Consider the following 17,467-nt stretch of genomic DNA (forward strand, 5'->3'; position numbering starts at 1 on the left):
GGCTGCCGTGGGCTCAGTGACCAGAGACCCCTGGAGCGGCTGGTGACCAGTTCTGAGAGCCAGTCCCCCGGAGCAGCATCTGGAGACCCCCTATCCAGGCCTCGGCGCCCTGGGAGCCAAGACTGGTCCAAGGCCTGCCCACAAGAACCACCCTCTGGAGTCCACCGACCAGGCCTCGGCACCCAAGAAACCCAGACCGGTCCACCCTTGAAGGCCCGCCCAGCAGAACGAGTCCATGGACAGGCCTATCCAGGCCCCAGCAAGCAAGGAACCCAGACCGGTCCAACTGTGAAGGCCCAGACACCAGAATCCACCCTGGGGTCCACCTACCCCTATCCAGGCATCTGCGCCCTAGGAGCCCAGACCGGTCCATCCTCGCAGGCCCGCGCACCAGAATCTTCCCATCAACCTGTCCAAAGCGTTTCATCCTTGGCGCGCGCCCACCGAAGCCCCAGGAGCCCCGCGGAGGCCAGTGTCGGCCAGCCGCCCTCGCCCCGGGGTGCGGCCCCTCCGCCGCCTCGACTCTCACCAGGATGGACACGAGCTCAGCCTCGGTGAAGCAGGAGGTGCTGGGCCCTGAAGAGGGGGAGCCTGCGAGGAGCTGGGCGGTGCTCCAGGGAGACGTGCGCCCAAGAGAAGACGGCGACACGGGGGGCGCCAAGAGGAAGAAGAACTACCGGCGCCACGCCAAGCCCCCCTACTCCTACCTGGCCCTGATCGCGCTGGTGATCCGGAACTCCCCGGAGAAGAGACTGACGCTGTCCCAGGTAAGCCCCCTTCCCACTTAAACCCCTATCCTCTCACCGCCATCAAGCCAGTAGGACCCGAGAGCGCCCCTGGCGCGTCCATAGAGCTGGGGCGGGAGCAGGGACAGGCCGGTAGGGTTGGATAGGGGTCAGTCACTCCTTAGGCGACCTAACGTAGGACTGACCCTGCCCCAGGAGCAGCGGTGTCACCGATCTGCCAACATCTCGAATAATGTTATATAGTTAAGTCTCCTTCCAATGTCACAACCGGTACTTGCAAACACTCTTTTTTTCTGGGCGGAGGGTTATTGCTATTTCGTTTTCTTCCTGAAATAAAAAAAAAAAGCCCATTTTCAGTTTTCTGCCTGAATAACCGATTCCCTCGATGAGTGCCACGGGTAGAGTGAGCTATTTTCAGGAAAAGCAAGGAGGGCGCCTTCCCGATGAAAGACCCCTCTTGAGACTGTGGGGCGATATGGAGGGGGGCGGGTGAGCAGCAGTATCACGACAGAACTTCAAATCAATTTGCAGCCGGCCACGGCATAAAATCCTCACGGCCCACTCCGCCTTCCACCCTACCAGAGGAGATACATTGAACCATTCAGAATGGGGGGTAGCAATGGCACCCGCTGTTTCTCGAACTCCAAAACTGTGGAGCCCCCTGCCCCGCCGTGCGTTACTTTTAATGTAAGAACATGTGAGGTACCGGCGGCGCCAGGGGGTTGTAAATAAGCCCTTCTTTGTCTCTGGCACCAGAGAAAGCCCCTTTCACTATACAATACTTGGCACATGGCCGTATTCGTGTCTGGCGCAAAGTGAAGACGTTGCACCCTGCATAAAACACAGGGGAGGCTGACTTACACGCAAGTGGCGGAGCGCAGGTTAGCTCCCAAATAGCGAATGCAGAGCTCCGTCACTTTAGAAACGCAGGGATGCGCCATATTTACAATAATACGGCTCACCTCAGCGTTACTCCCTGCACTGGCGCTAAAGTCCACCGCCTAGTGCTAATCCAGGCACCTGCGTTGAGGGAATGATTGTTTATGTGCAGGAAGATCGGCCTTCCTGCACATAAACAATCACAAATTGCGATTTGTAACTCCCATGTTTGTGCTGCTTTTTGCAGCACCCACATAAGTTGCAACACGTCCTTTTTAAAGTGGTTGTTTATGTGCAGGAAGGGCCACCTTGCTGCACACATACAATCAAGCATGGCAACTTGCTGGTTCTATGGGTTCTGCACAAGGCAGCACACATAGAAACAGCAAGAAAGAGGAGAAATAAAGCATTTATCATCCTTTCGCTGTTATAAGACCAGGTTTTCCCTGGTCTTAATGTTGGTGCTTCCTTCTATTTACGCCACCCTTGTAAATAGGGGGCAGTGTCAAAATCAATGGGTGTTGCGGTGGAACGCCCAACACAGCACCCCTTGGCCACCCCTTTCACACTAAGGGCCATGTGTTCAAAGGAAGTGGCGGAGCGTGTCGATAGCCTCCATGGCTTAACGACACGCTCCGCAACTTCTGAACAGCACAGATGCACCATATTTACAAGAATATGGTGTAGCCTCTGTTTTTTCGCTAAGCTGGCGCTAAGTTTAGTAGCCTAGCGCCAACCCAGGCAGCAAGGCTGTCTGCGTTCAGGGGAAGATCTTTAAACGCCGCTTTGTAACTTCTAGGTGCGCTGCTTAATGCAGCACACGCAGAAGTTGCAAAACAGCATTTTTGTTTAATTATTGGTTATGTGCAGGAAGGGGAACCTTCCTGTACATAATCAATCATTGTCCTTTTGCTCTTTTCATGTGCGCACACATGAAAACAGCAAAAACGAGGAGAAATATAACATTTCTCCTCGGAGTGTCAGGGTAAGACCAGGCTCTCCCTGGTCTTAATTCTGGAGCTGCCTCCGATTTACGCCACCCTCGTAAATAGGAGGCAGCATCACAATCAATGGGTGTTGCAGTAAAAATCCCACCGCAACACCCACTGCCCTCCCCTTTCACACTAACCACAGTGTAAAAGGGGGCCTTGAACCACGTTAAGTGGCTTAACTCTGCCTTGTACATAAGGCGCATCCCCTATAGCCACCACAGCGTCGATAAAAGTGACGTTGTGGTGGCAATAGGGGCTTGAACATATGCCCCACAGTGAGGCAACACCACCCAGATGTCCACAGCTCCTCATTGCCTTCGTGAATAAAAGGTGAAAACTGCTCGTGGCCAGTCCCCCCCCCCCCCCCCCCCCCCCCCCCCCACACTCCTCAAAGCGGACACACAGTACCCCCACCGGATCCCAGTGTATTTATTGGTAGATGGGCCTGCATATAGCGCAGCCATGTCACCTTGCGATCACCTCACAGAGCTGTGTATGTTATTCTACTAGGTTGAAAGGCGCATGCACACTTGTTCCCTCTTGCAGGCAGTCTGTTCTCGAGATGCACAACTGCGGTTATTGAAATGTATCGGCTGCCTCTTGCTTGGGACCGTAGAAACACCAGGGGGAGAGGGGGGGGGGGTGGCAGAGTGAGTTTAACGCCCGAGGGGATTTGTAAATCACAATTTAGAATCCTGTCAAGGCCCGCTAATCCTTTCATCCTTCAATGGTCGGTAAACCGTGTGCCATTACATAGGAACTAGTAAACTTCTATTATGAGAGGACAGCGCACCCTGGTGGATCTGTGCTGCTATTGCCTGTCTCAAAACAGGTGCGCTTTCGATTTCTGTGGCAAATATGTTTCTTGGAGCCCTGGGTCGTCCGAGTCTGAAACACACGGCTCTGGGGATTACGCCTTTTAAACTGGAGTGCGGGGAAATTAAGTAATTTGGCCAGAATTACAGGATGTTAACAAGACATCGAGGCTGGAATCTGGTTCCGCCGTCGGCAGCTCTGACACTAACGCCACATCTTTCTTCAGAAGTTGTTAATGAGAACATTTGAGTTTGTGAATGCTGCCACCGGGGATCATTCTAAGTGGCGCTCTAATGATACATCTGTGCGGGACCCGATTAACACACACTTACCAGTTCGAATGCTTTAAATTGCGTATAATTTCGTGGAGTTAAAAAGTTTTTACTACAAAGGGCAGAGATTAATTTTGATTGGATGAAAAGCAGTCAATGAGAATCCTCAAAAAAATCCCGGTGTATCAGTTTATCTGATTGGTAAGATTTCAACCAATCAGAATAGGTCCCTGGACACAGACTGACAGAATGCTAAAGGACTGGTACAGCTTGCATTGTCCAATTTGTCCTTGTATGTCTTTGCAACTAGGGTAGTCAGATTAGCGGAAGGATCTACGGTTTAGATTCAAGTGCAGAAAACAGTCGACTCCAGGGCACGAGTCCTAAAAAAAAGGTGTGGGATTAACCAAATTTGGGTTGCAGGGTCGTCTCCTCCATTAGGGCTAAGGGGCGTTGTCCCACTGCTGTTTCGCAGTGCGAGAACCAGAAACATAAAACGGTACACTACCATTTATGTTTCTGCTTCTCACACCAGGAGAAAGTAGAAGTGCCTGGTGGTGGGCAGGCAGGTCTGCTGGAGAGCAGGGGAGGCTTGGATAGCCCCTTGTTATGTGCCTTGACTGTTTGTTCGCCCTCTGGGGCCGACCAAAGCAGTCATGCGCACTCTCCCTTTTGGCCTCCCATTAGGCGCCGGGCTGGGCAGTGTCCGCACCAATCACAGCGCTGCCATTGTAGCATTGTGATTGGCGGATGAGAGGGAGGCTGCCTGTGGGTGGCTGCTTCCGCTGCCGCAGCAGGTTCCCGTGGGACCCGGGGGAACGTACGTTTTAATTAAACCCCTCCCGACCCCCCACCCTCCTGTAATGCCGGACGCGACTGCAAAGTTAAGATCGTAAGTACTGTGAATGCGATGGTTCTATTACATGACTTGCTTCAGGTTTGAGTATTTCGAACGTACTTCACACCAGTCCGTCCTTTCTGAGGGGCACAGTGAGAATTAATCCTACAAGTTACATCATGGGAGTAGTGAGAGCGCCCTCTGATCCCTGATGCTGACGATGTAGGCAGGGCTTAAACCCAGCCTACCTTGGGGAGTCCATTCTCAAATGTCCTATGCACATGGGTGTCAGAGAGAGAACATTCTGGAACGCTGGTTGCATATGTCTGAACGAGCATGGTCGCTCTTTTATTCCTCAGAAATGTATAACCCGCTATTAGTTGCTGCTCTCCTGATTTACTAGGACACAAACCTCAGTAATTCCAACAGGGGGGATTGTGGGTATTATAACAGGCCGGTCTTAATAAGGGCCAACACAGCCTCCAATTCAATAAGGATGTGTACTAAGGTAATAAGGATTTAATCTGTGATCTTGATATCAACCTAGAGACAAAGCATCCCCAACTAAACCAAAAGACGATAGGCAGATCCCAAAGTTCAGCGACCATCTAAACCCACACAACCCATCTTCAGCATGGGTTTGCCCACCTCACCACTCCCAATAGCTGCCAGCCGCTACTGGTATTATGCAAGCGATATCCTGACGCATGACATATCACGTAGCGTCACAGCATAAGACATCACAGGAAGTAGCATTGCAAGCAATGACCTCACCGGAAGTGAAGGCTGTGTTTGTAGCCCACCACAAGCATCTGTGACGGGGCCCTCATGTCTTAGTGAAACACTGGAGAGGCCTACTCTGTGCTGTGTATGAAGGCTGTGTTTGTAGCCCACCACACACATCTGTGACGGGGCCCTCATGTCTTAGTGAAACACTGGAGAGGCCTACTCTGTGCTGTGTGTGAAGGCTGTGTTTGTAGCCCACCACACACATCTGTGACGGGGCCCTCATGTCTTAGTGAAACACTGGAGAGGCCTACTCTGTGCTGTGTGTGAAGGCTGTGTTTGTAGCCCACCACACACATCTGTGACGGGGCCCTCATGTCTTAGTGAAACACTGGAGAGGCCTACTCTGTGCTGTGTGTGAAGGCTGTGTTTGTAGCCCACCACACACATCTGTGACGGGGCCCTCATGTCTTAGTGAAACACTGGAGAGGCCTACTCTGTGCTGTGTGTGAAGGCTGTGTTTGTAGCCCACCACACACATCTGTGACGGGGCCCTCATGTCTTAGTGAAACACTGGAGAGGCCTACTCTGTGCTGTGTGTGAAGGCTGTGTTTGTAGCCCACCACACACATCTGTGACGGGGCCCTCATGTCTTAGTGAAACACTGGAGAGGCCTACTCTGTGCTGTGTGTGAAGGCTGTGTTTGTAGCCCACCACACACATCTGTGACGGGGCCCTCATGTCTTAGTGAAACACTGGAGAGGCCTACTCTGTGCTGTGTGTGAAGGCTGTGTTTGTAGCCCACCACACACATCTGTGACGGGGCCCTCATGTCTTAGTGAAACACTGGAGAGGCCTACTCTGTGCTGTGTGTGAAGGCTGTGTTTGTAGCCCACCACACACATCTGTGACGGGGCCCTCATGTCTTAGTGAAACACTGGAGGGGCCTACTCTGTGCTGTGTGTGAAGGTGTGAAGGCTGTGTTTGTAGCCCACCACACACATCTGTGACGGGGCCCTCATGTCTTAGTGAAACACTACAAGGGCCTGCTGTGTGCTGTCTGTGAAGGTGTGAAGGCTGTGTCTGTGGCCCACCACAAGGATCCTTGTTGGGTCCCTCATGTGTTAGCGAAGCACTGTAATGGCTTGCTATGTGCTGTCTGTAAAGCCTGTTTGTAGCTCACCAGAAGCATCTGTGAAAGGGCCTCTGTGCCTTTGTGGAACAATGGAGGAGTCTTTTGTCTTGGTCCCATGAAGGTGACACCCTCTCTCTGTGGCCCTCACCCACTGTATCTTCCTGGAGGCCTGTGAAGGCTCTGTAGACCACTGGAAGTATCTCTCGTCTTATTCATGTGCAGATGATGTCTTTGTCTCTTTCAGATCCTCAAAGAGATCAGCAGCCTCTTCCCTTCCTTCCAAGGGGGGTACCAAGGATGGCAGGACTCGATCCGGCACAACCTCTCCTCCAACCGCTGTTTCAAGATGGTAAGATGTCGGTGGGTGCTTGGAGGGTCTTCTGCAGGTGTATCATCCTCAGTGTTTTACACAAATTAAAGAAAAACTCCACAAAAACAAAAAGACACAATGAAATACAGAATACAAAAAAACATTACATGAAACTAGCAACTATATTAAAGGTGGAGCGTAAAGGGTCAAACATTAAGGATTATTGACAGACTCAGTTTTTCCAATTCCATGGATAAGTAGGTCAGCCGGTCTAGTTTTTTGCTTTGCATTTTAGAACTTGGAAAAGTCTTATTAGTCCCAAATCAGTTGGAACTATATACGTAGAAGGAAGCAGTACTTCTATCGTATTAGTCTTTATTAGGAGAACCCCCATCCACCTCTGAGATTTCCTCTCAAATTATAAGGTCCTAAAGAAAGGTGGTGACAATTTTAACCCACCGAAACGTGTATTGGCCGACTCCAAGGGAGGCCTACACATGACAACCCACCAGTGGATAATCCTTTGATTAAATTCACCACTTAATCTACGATTGAATGTTTGTCAGCTTGAATAATAGGAGTCCCTTTTGAAAATGCACTATGTCATGTGTATGAATGTGTTGCGTATACAAGATGGTTTAGTATGACTGTTGGATGGTTGTGAATGGGGTCAATGGGAATGTATTTTATGATATGTACTGTAAAGTAATTGGCATTTATTTTTGTTTGTCATTGTTGACATATTATTTTTTGGGTGCTAATATCATAGACTCATTGTATAATGTTTGTCCAAACTGTTTTGTTATGAAATTATATAAAAAAGTTGTCACATATAAAAAAATTATCTTAAAAATATTGTGTATACTCAAGACAATAAAAAAAAATATATGAACATCTTTTGAATAAATCAGTTGGTCTGAGAGTTCTATGGTGTACCTGCATCCAGTATGAGCCTATGCAGGCCATTTAGCAAAGGAATACAGGTCAGGCAAGAGTGTTTCTTATTGATAATTGTCATTCCCCATTTACTCTTGGACCTTAAATTTAACTTAGGGGGACCTTTTTTTGTACAGATTCTATTTCCTCCATCACGGTGGATTAGACACTCACGCGGTTCCTACTGATATTGTTCAAGTTAGGACTGATGGCATGATCCCTGATGTGGAAATCATTAACTGACTGTATCCTTTTTGGTTCCTTCCAGGTGCTGAAGGACCCAAGGAAGCCACAATCCAAAGGGAACTACTGGACGGTGGACGTATCCCGAATCCCCCTGGACGCGCTCAAGCTGCAGAACACAGCCATCGCCCGGCGAGACAGGAATAGCCTCGCCCAAGACCTCACCCCCTACATCCTCCAGGGCCAGAGTCCCAGAGTGCCACTAGCAGCCGACAAGCCCTCTCTAGAGCGAGCTGACGTCAGGCCCCCGTATCCACATCACAAGAAGGCGGTGTCCGGGGCAGTGCAGGGGGCTCCAGGACACAAGCCTGACAGCTCCTTCATGATAGATTCCCTGCTGAAAGTTGAAGAGAAGAAAGGCACACATAGGAACTCTACATGGCTTGAGAAGTTTCATCAAGAGGTGGAGTACTTCAGCAGCACCCAGATGTCCCATGTCCATTCACAGCAAAGTGCAGCTGCCGGCACACTATCTCTCAAACCCCCTGCCTCTTCCCATGATGCAAGGACTTCCTATCGCCTAAGCCCATCCTACACGCCATGGTTTCCACCCAGCGCACCAACTCACACAAGGACTTTATCTTCCTCCTCCAGCGCATCTAACCTCTCTACGATCAGCGCCTTCTCCGATGAAGAAAGAGAGCCGATGAACCAGGAGAAGAAAGCCGAAGTCCATGTCCGAGCAGCCAAGTATCCAAGAAAGGAGAAAGCCAGGGGCAGTGTGAGCTCCGGCTCAGAGTCTGAGTCCTCAGGAGACCTGGAGCCTTCTAGACCTCTGATGTCGTGGGAACTGCCAACGTCTTACACCAAGTGGGTGCCCCCCAACGCTGTGGCCCCGCCAAGTGAGCACCCCATATTTGCATTCCCCATGATCCCTTTCTACAGCTACATGCCAATGGCGTGCATTGCCCCAACGTATTTAGGCCTGATGCCCCCATCAGCCGACCATGGGCAACCCATCCATCGGCCTCCGGCTCCGGCAGACCTGGAGATCATGCTGAACTCCGTCCCTCCTAACAAAAGTGTTTTCGATGTCATGACCAGTCACCCAGGGGACATCCTTCGGCCTGTTTACTTCAGCCACCCTGGGGCCCAAACCAACATACCTGTGTTCTACAGGCCTTTCTGAATATCTCCCAAGGGGTCCACTCCTTCCTAAATCTAACCGGCCAACCCATCGGAAAGCGCGAATCTTGCAAATACAGGGGACCCGTGTGCAACATTGAACAATGGGAGCAGAGGCAGATGCATGCTTGGTGCAGAGAGGGATCTGTCCAATGACACTTGTGGTCACATTGATAAAACATGATGGATGCTGGGTCCGGGCAGATGATTGGTGGCTTCCCAGGACCTTGCCTAGACATGTCACAAAGACTCTGTTGTGGTGAGAACCATCTCCTTTCTCTTGTCTTCGGCTCCTGCAGGACAGGAGGTGAAACTCAGGCAGTGAAGGTGCCTTCAGCTTCATATGAACACATTTTTAGTATTTATTTATTTAATAACTATAGTGTATAGTTAGAAACAAGATGTCTTTGTGTCAAACATAATTAATTGTATATGTAAATGACAGCGACGAGAAACAGTAGACACATAGTTTGACGGAAAGGCAACTGGTAATGGACTACACAGAGCTGTAGATCAGCTGGGTAGATAAAATACATGGTTTTTGGCAGGGGAAAGGCCAGGCATAACTTGTTTAGGGAAACAAAGGAAGGAATAAAGGAAAGCCTCGAATCAAGATTCAGATATTCTTGATTCAGAAGTTCTTATTTCGGAGATTTTGCTTTTTTTAATGGAGGAATTCAGAAAAAGGCAGAATTGATTTACAGCATGTCTTGAATAATGGTAAATGTGTTCTTCACAATGGGAAGTTGGCTCCCATGTATGACCTGGAATGTCAAGAATCGCACTAGGGGTAACACCAGTGAGATCCAATGTCACTTCAGAAGATTGAGGGGGCTTGGGGGAAGTTGTGGGGTCCAGGAATAGACACCAAAAGCCGCCCTGGTAAAAATGTTCAAACCGTCCCCTTTCACTTTATCCCCACTCTCTCTCTCCATCCAACCATTTTTTGTCTCTCTCCTCTCTCTAATCTTCCACTCCTTGATCTCTCTCTCTCCCCCCACCCTTTTCCACCCCCTCCTCTCTCTCTCTGTCTCTGTCTCTCTCTCTCTTCTCTCTCCACTCACTTCTCTCTCTCTCTCTCTTCTTCCTCCACTCACTTCTTTCCCTCAGATCTCTCTCTCTTCTCTCTCCACTCACTTCTTTCCCTCAGATCTCTCTCTCTTCTCTCTCCACTCACTTCTTTCCCGCAGATCTCTCTCTCTTCTCTCTCCACTCACTTCTTTCCCGCAGATCTCTCTCTCTTCTCTCTCCACTCACTTCTTTCCCGCAGATCTCTCTCTCTTCTCTCTCCACTCACTTCTTTCCCGCAGATCTCTCTCTCTTCTCTCTCCACTCACTTTTTTCCTCAGATATCTCTCTCTTTTTGCCTCCCTCTGTGCCTGCTGCAATAGCGTAACAGAGGCACCAGCATTGGGTCTTAACCAGATCGACCCAATGGCTCCAGCCTTCATGGGAAATGCCCAATGAGATAAAAGACCAGTCTGGTGGGATTTATAATGGACTTAACGTAGGGTGACCACCTCACTCCAGGCCATTGCAGGCTCTGCTTCCAGTCTAAGACGTCCATCCGCCAGGAATCGCTATCAAATGTGTTAGCCTACTTAGGTAAATGGGTGCAACCAGGACTACAATACCCAGAATGCATTAGGTAATGACATGAGAAAGTGCATGTAATAGAGTATAGTGATCCTCTACCTTAATAGGAGCCAAGGTTAATTTAGGAAAATATGTAGCAGGGCCACCTCGCCACCGACATGAGAGAGAAGCAGACATTTGCAGCAGTTCAAGAAACCTCTTGAGAAGTAAATGGTTTAATTTCATTGACAAGTAAAGTTGTTGATTTCCGTTTAAATGCTTTTTTGCACCGTGCAGTTGAAGAGACCAGAGCGCTTGAATGGTGAAGCCCAGAGTCTTGTCTGTGGCCCTGGGGGTGGGTGCAGTTTCTACTGGGAAAAGATTTGAGTCGTGTCTGAGGCCCATTCATTTGCTGAGAAGTTAATACATGTACATATGAAATTATTTTGTAAACAATAAATATTAATTGATGCTCACTCCATTCACAATTTATTTGCCGTGCCTAGATGCCTACATTCATCAATGATTTACGATTTTCAGACCTAGATTGTTTTTGATGCAAATATTTCTCTAATCTTATTTTTGTTTTTTAACGTGAAGGTTTTCTCTCGATCTCTGGATTTTACTCTATAAAACATCCAGAGCCATATGTAGGCCTCAAAGTGTGATACGTTATGGCTGCTGCTTCAAAATGTGGACTTTCACTTCTTTTTCAATGCATACATTCCTCATTTTCACAAAAAAGGTTCCGAAGTCTGACAAACGTCACCGAAATGTTTTTGAGTTAGCAGCATTCACATTATTATTATCAATATTATTATTTTTTGTTTAGAGAAGAGTGATTTTGCGTCCCTTTTCCTTACACGGATTCAAAAGAAAAGGCTGCGCGGTGCGTGCATTTATGTACAACATGCATGCGGCAACAACCTCAAGAAATATACTGGTAAATGCCGAGGAACAGGTTTACTTCGGGAACTATGAGCGATGCGAAGGCCAATGGCTGGGGACTTGTTAAAATGGCGCTAGTCACGTGAGAGTGGGATCAAGCCTGCATTTGAGAGAAATGATGGAAACTGAACAAACCCTGGGCAGGTAATAGTGCCTCATAGTGAGTAACTCACTGAGCTCGATTCAGCCTAAGGGAGTAAATCTGTGCCTTACACAGCCGCACCTTCAGTTTGCACAACTGTTCTCATTTTTGGGGGATATGTGTGGAAATCCACTATTGCCTGAGATTTCCAGGCACACTCCTCCGCCCCACCCCCCAGTATCTTCTCCTGAGTAAAAACTGATGGCCACATTTACAATGTTTTGACGCATGGCGGCGCTGCAAGCTTTCTTGCTTCACTGCCGTGCGTCAAAAGAAAAGGACAGGAATGTATTTTTTCAACAACATTTTTCCGCATTCCTGTCCTTTCCCCCTAAGCTGAAAAGAAATGAAAATGGGTATTTATAAAGCGCACGGCTACTCACATAGAGTGTCCCAACGCTAAACCTACCAAAACCATAACAGAAAGAAACTACACCCAACCTACCAGAGTGCGATTGCTGAAACAGCCATGTTTTAAGTTGTCTCCTAACAAGCAGCAAATTCTCAACCTGTCTGAGCTGCAAAGGCAAGTCGTTCCACAGGCATGCAGTTAAATCCTGAAAGGAGCGCCCCCTATCCGAGATCGTGCGAACTTGCGAATGAGCACGAGGGACTGTCCTGCGAACCATAAGACCCGTAGCGGCTGGTAGCGTTGGATCCTCCTTCTCAGGTAAAAGGCGCCCGTACCATGGGCAGCTCGATGGACCAGCACTAAAGCCTTAAATGGAATCCTCTTTTTAACCAGGAGCCGGCGCAATGCTTTCAGGTGGGGTGACATGTGCACTCTGTGATTTACCACAAGGATAGCTCTGGCTGCGGCCTTCTGGGCAACATGCAGCCGATTGAGCAGATATTTTGGTACCCCCAGATACAAGGGGCCAGATTCACAGAATGAACTTACTACTTTCGGTATTCACAGAATAGATTTTTAAGACTACTAACTTTACGTCCTCACTCGGGCCGGAATTTGGCGGAGCTTCCGGCTAGGGGGCGGGGCTTGCGGCCCGAAGGCGGAGCTTGCGGCCCAGAGGTGGAAAGTGCAGCCATGGCTAAATCCCCACCTCCGAGCCGGAAGTTCCGCCTCCAGGCCGCAAGCTCCGCCCCCAAGCCAGAAGCTTCACCTCCAGGCCAGAATTTCCGGCCCGAGTGCGGACGTAAAGTTAGTAGTCTTAAATCTATTCTGTGAATACAGAAAGTAAATGTAAATGTTGTAGTGCTCATATAGCGCACAATCACCCCAAGGGGTATCACGGCACTGTACACATGCCGCTCTGGAACCCTTCCTGGCCTTTCCATATGAAGTGCCCACTCTTTTGCCCCCCAAGGTGAGGCCAGGCATCCTGGCGCTGTTGGGTCTGTTGTGGAGATTAAGCAAGCTATTGCCCAGAGTTGCAGAGTGGGACCCATGATTAGACTAGGCACCGAGGCGAGAATTGTCAGGTCCGGGGAAATTTAGCCCAAGACCCACCTCAGGCGGGAATTGAACCCTGGTCAGGGCCAGACCTCTGCATCAGGGTCTGCCGCTCTAACCATTGAGCCACACTTCTCCACGATTAGTAAATTCATTCTGTGAATCCCGAAAGTAGTAAGTGCATTCTGTGAATACCAAATAGTAGTAAGCTTAGGATTTAGTCTTAAGTTCATTCTGTGAATCGGGCCCAAGGTATTTACATAGTCCAACCTGGATGTAATTAAGGCTTGCGCCACAGTCTTTCGATATTCAACCAGTAGTAGAGGGAGGACATTTTTTACCATTCTTATCAGTCCAAAGCATGTCCCAGCCATGGTTTGGATCTGGGTCTCCATCGATAAGCGAGCGTCCAGCTTAACTCCCAAGTTCTTTACTGTGCTGACTGGAGCGGAGGGAGGGGACATGTCACGGGGCCACCATAGACTCCAGTCCTCACATGGAGGGCAGCCCAAAAAGATGATTTCAGATTTTTCCGGGTTACACTTTAGTTGGTTAAGTTGCATCCAAGAAAAAACCTCCATTAGACATCTATTAATATCCATCCCTCTGAAGTTTTTCCCTTTGTCACACGTGAACAACAGTTGTGTATCATCAGCGTAAGAAATAATCTTCGCTCCGTGTGACTCTGCTAGGCGTGCAAGTGGGGCCATATAAATATTAAAGAGTGTTGGACTCAGAATGGCACCCTGCGGAACGGCCTCCTGGAGTGAGGGAATTGCGGCTGATAGGGGAGGAGACCAGATTTCCTTCCCCTGCTCACTCAGAAAGGAGACAAACCATTTGTACACTGCGCCCCCGATACCACACTCCGCCAACCTACGCAGGAGCCGGTCATGGGGCACTGTGTCAATGCCTGCAGACAGAGCCAACAGTATCACCACAGCACTGCCCCCTTTGTCCATCTGAGTTTTATTGGTTTCAGAAACCTCCAGTAACGCTATTTCAGAGCTGGTGCGCAATGGGCTGCCACGCACCAACGCAGGCACCTGTGCTCCTTGGCACTGGGATGTCTGCATTGTAGTCGTGAATATTTTGTGCAGGAAGGGTCATTGACCTGCACAAAAACAATCACAAGAGATGTTTTCCTCTTTGTATGTCTGCTGCACAATGCAGCACATATAGAAAAGAAAACATGGGTTGCGCCTCCCTTACGCCTCCCCTGGGGGAGCATTGAAATCCGATGCATTCCCAGCTTTACAAAACCGTGTAAGTCTGAGAATGTGTCAGGTTGCATGAAAACACCCAACACAACACCCACGGCACGCCCCTTTCATGCAAATGGATGCATGAAACGAGGCCATATTTACAAGGCCAAGAAAAGCCACGCAGGGTGAATTTACGCGGTATTGTAAATATGGGCAGGCACACTGTGCTGACGGTAAGCCAAAAAAAGAGACACACCGGTGGCACGCTGGGCTTGTAAATAAACCCCATTATGTGTTGCTTATGTAGAGTAAGTAATGTCCAATCAATATAAAATGCTACATAAAAAGAGCACTTCCCGAAAAACAAAGGGGTGCCACCGGTGCACCACTTTTTGTGACGCACCACTGGCGCAACCTCCTGCCCCATATTTACAAAGACACGTAAAGCCACCCTGCATGGCTTTTCCTGTCCTTGTAAATATGGCCCCTTTTCATGCAACACTTTGCATGAAAGAGGCGTAACAAGGTTGTTGATGTGGGTGTTCCAACGCAACACCCATGTATTCTGTCGCATTTCCAGATTTTAAAAGACCTGGAAATGTGTCAGAATGCTACGCCACCCCAAGGGTGGTGTAATGAGGCGCAACAAGAAGAAATGTCTACATTTCTCCTTGTTTTTTCCTCTTTCTAGGGGTGCTACATTCTGCAGCTCACATATGAAGAGGAAAACACCACTTAATGTTTTTGTTATGGCTTTTGTGCAGGAAGGTATCCCTTCTTCCAAAGAAACTATATTCCCGCATTGCAAGCACCCTTGCACAATGGTGCAAGTGTGCCGTGGGGGTGCATGGCAGTCGATTGTGCACCAGCGCAGGGGAATGCACAGGGTTGCATCATATTGTTGTAAATATGACGCATCCCTGTGCTTTGAAAGTGCCGCAGCGTGGCACAGCCAATGGGCTTGCGGTGCTGCGCAGCAGCAATTTCTTGTAAATAAGGCCCCAAGTGCTAACAGCAAGGACAGCTTTGAAATGACCTGACCAAAAGTTCACTAACACTTGTGCATTATGCTTTTTGTTCCCTGTTTAAACCTCCTTTCCCCACAACCCACTAATTTGTGGGTGCTCAGAATCCTCCTGTGCTTCAATAAACGAGCAACAAGTTTGGTAAAAGGAGCCCCCAGAGTACCTGAGAAGGCAGTTGGAATCTTAAAACAGCCCTGGAAAAAATGATAGATTCAGCCCCATGTGCAGAAGTGCTCACGTGTGCTAGAAGCAGAGCAGCCTTTGGGGTCGCGCAATGATCCCAGCTACCTGATTCGGTCTCAGACTGATCCCTTTTCTGTTAATGCTTCTCTGTCCAACAGAAGTACAGCAGAGGAAGAACCTGTGTGTCTGGGTTACAGTAAGTAGCCAGGCGCTGTATGTCTTACTCCTTTCTAGGACGTATTTGTCTGATCTTTTTCTTTTCCTCCCAAACAGTGCCTGTCTCCTCACAGCTGTGCAGACGCATACAGATCTGCATACTGGCCATGAGTCCAGAGACTGTTTGGATTTGTTGGTATCCTCATAAAAAGTTCAAACATCCATACAGCCCCTGGCTTCTCGCAGGGGCACAGATGCACACATGTACATGTCTGGCCTCTAACATGGAGGCAGGGCGTTGTTTTCTTATCCTCAATAAAAATGGTAAGAATGCCCTGCCCCTTGCTGGGGCACTCACACGCACGTGCAGGGCTGCACACTCAGAGAGGAGTACTGACGCTGCTTTGATTTTTTTGTATCCTGAGAAAGAATCCAAACAGCAACCAACTCCTCACTCGGGGCAGATCCACACACACACATGCACCATAGCAAGGAGCCTGAAGACTGTTGGGATTTTTCCCATCCCATGAAACAATCCACTGGGGTGAAAATGCACACATGTTAGTGCATCAGCAGAGAGCCCTAACACTGTTAGGAATTTTCTGAGGCTAAAAAAAGTCCAAACAGGGCCCATCTTCTCACCCAGTCATAGACATACACACGTCTGCATCGCAGTGAGGAGCCCAAAAACATGCGGCTTGTTATTGGAAGCACAGGCCTGAGGTCTGAATACATACATGGCAAACAGCAAGAAGTTTAGTCTCCCTACGTCCCCAGAGTACTGACTCTCATTATGGTAAGTTTTCATTTCAAACCCCAGTTCCTCTCGCGTGGAATCATGGAAGTGTTTGCTGCCATTGGTTGAGGTGACAGTTGAAGGGTGGATTTATCTCTCTTATCTCTCTCACATTCCTTGACTGTTTCACTACTCCGCTGTAGAAGTCGGATCTTCAGCCGGTCATGTCGCGATGGCTCGCTGATGTGTGTCCGACTGTTCCATTCGGCTGTCAGAATAGAGGGGGGGGGCAGTGAATTTTTTTCGTTGCCTTTTGTAGGATTTAAAGCATGGCACTTGGTAGCAGCCAGGGGCTTTGTGTGGCCCCCTGGTTTTACTTTCAATTAATCCCCTCTAGCGTCTGCTGGCTGCCAAGAGCCGAAGTTGGAAAAGTGCGAAAACACGAATAACGTGTGGGTTATTTTCCCCACTGTGAACTCAAATTTGAAAACACTAACCATTTGTAAAACCAAATTTCAAGAAGAGACACAGTTTAGTTACCATTTTTTTTTCTTTTTATTCAGGGGCAACCCACTTAAGGTGCATGAGTGAACGTCTTGTGCAGGCAGTAGAGTACCCTGAGCTGGTCAGCCCCAGAATACAGCAATGCGAGCTAGAGAGAACCACCTGACATGTTTGTATTTTTATGCCCTGAATTGTAAATCAAACAGTTGTTTCCTGCGTCACTGCAGCCGACGTTGCTTTTGTTTTCACTGCTGATTACTTAAGTCACTTGACCTCCCTTGGCTGCGCGTCACACACCTGGACTTTACCTGCAGATAACTTTTTGCGCCAAGTGTGTGGAACAACTTTATATTAACTATTGTTTGTTCCTGGTTGTCAATTTAATCAGTTAAGGACATCTTTTTCGAGTATTAAAAAAATAATCAGAGAGCAGCGTAAAAATACATAATATATTACAAAACAGTGCTCGAATAAATAGAATATTATAATATTTATATGTAATTGAGATATATTATACTTATTGTATATGGTGTTTTATTTCTATTGACTTTTTGCCTAATAAAC

At 48.5% G+C, this 17,467-nt stretch overlaps 1 protein-coding gene across 1 annotated transcript; it reads left to right on the forward strand.

Moving 5' to 3' along the window:
• The first annotated feature begins 533 nt into the window (after nt 1-533).
• On the forward strand, nt 534-13,167 carry LOC147724889 (forkhead box protein H1-like). The gene is made up of 4 exons (XM_086918125.1): nt 534-767; nt 6,649-6,753; nt 7,919-8,976; nt 13,131-13,167. The coding sequence occupies exons 1-4, from the start codon at nt 534-536 to the stop codon at nt 13,165-13,167; spliced, it is 1,434 nt and encodes a 477-aa protein (XP_086774251.1).
• Nucleotides 13,168-17,467: the final 4,300 nt, after the last annotated feature.

This window comes from Lissotriton vulgaris, chromosome 4_1, assembly GCF_964263255.1.
Source record: "Lissotriton vulgaris chromosome 4_1, aLisVul1.2, whole genome shotgun sequence".
In the NCBI taxonomy this organism is placed as follows: Eukaryota; Metazoa; Chordata; class Amphibia; order Caudata; family Salamandridae; genus Lissotriton; species Lissotriton vulgaris.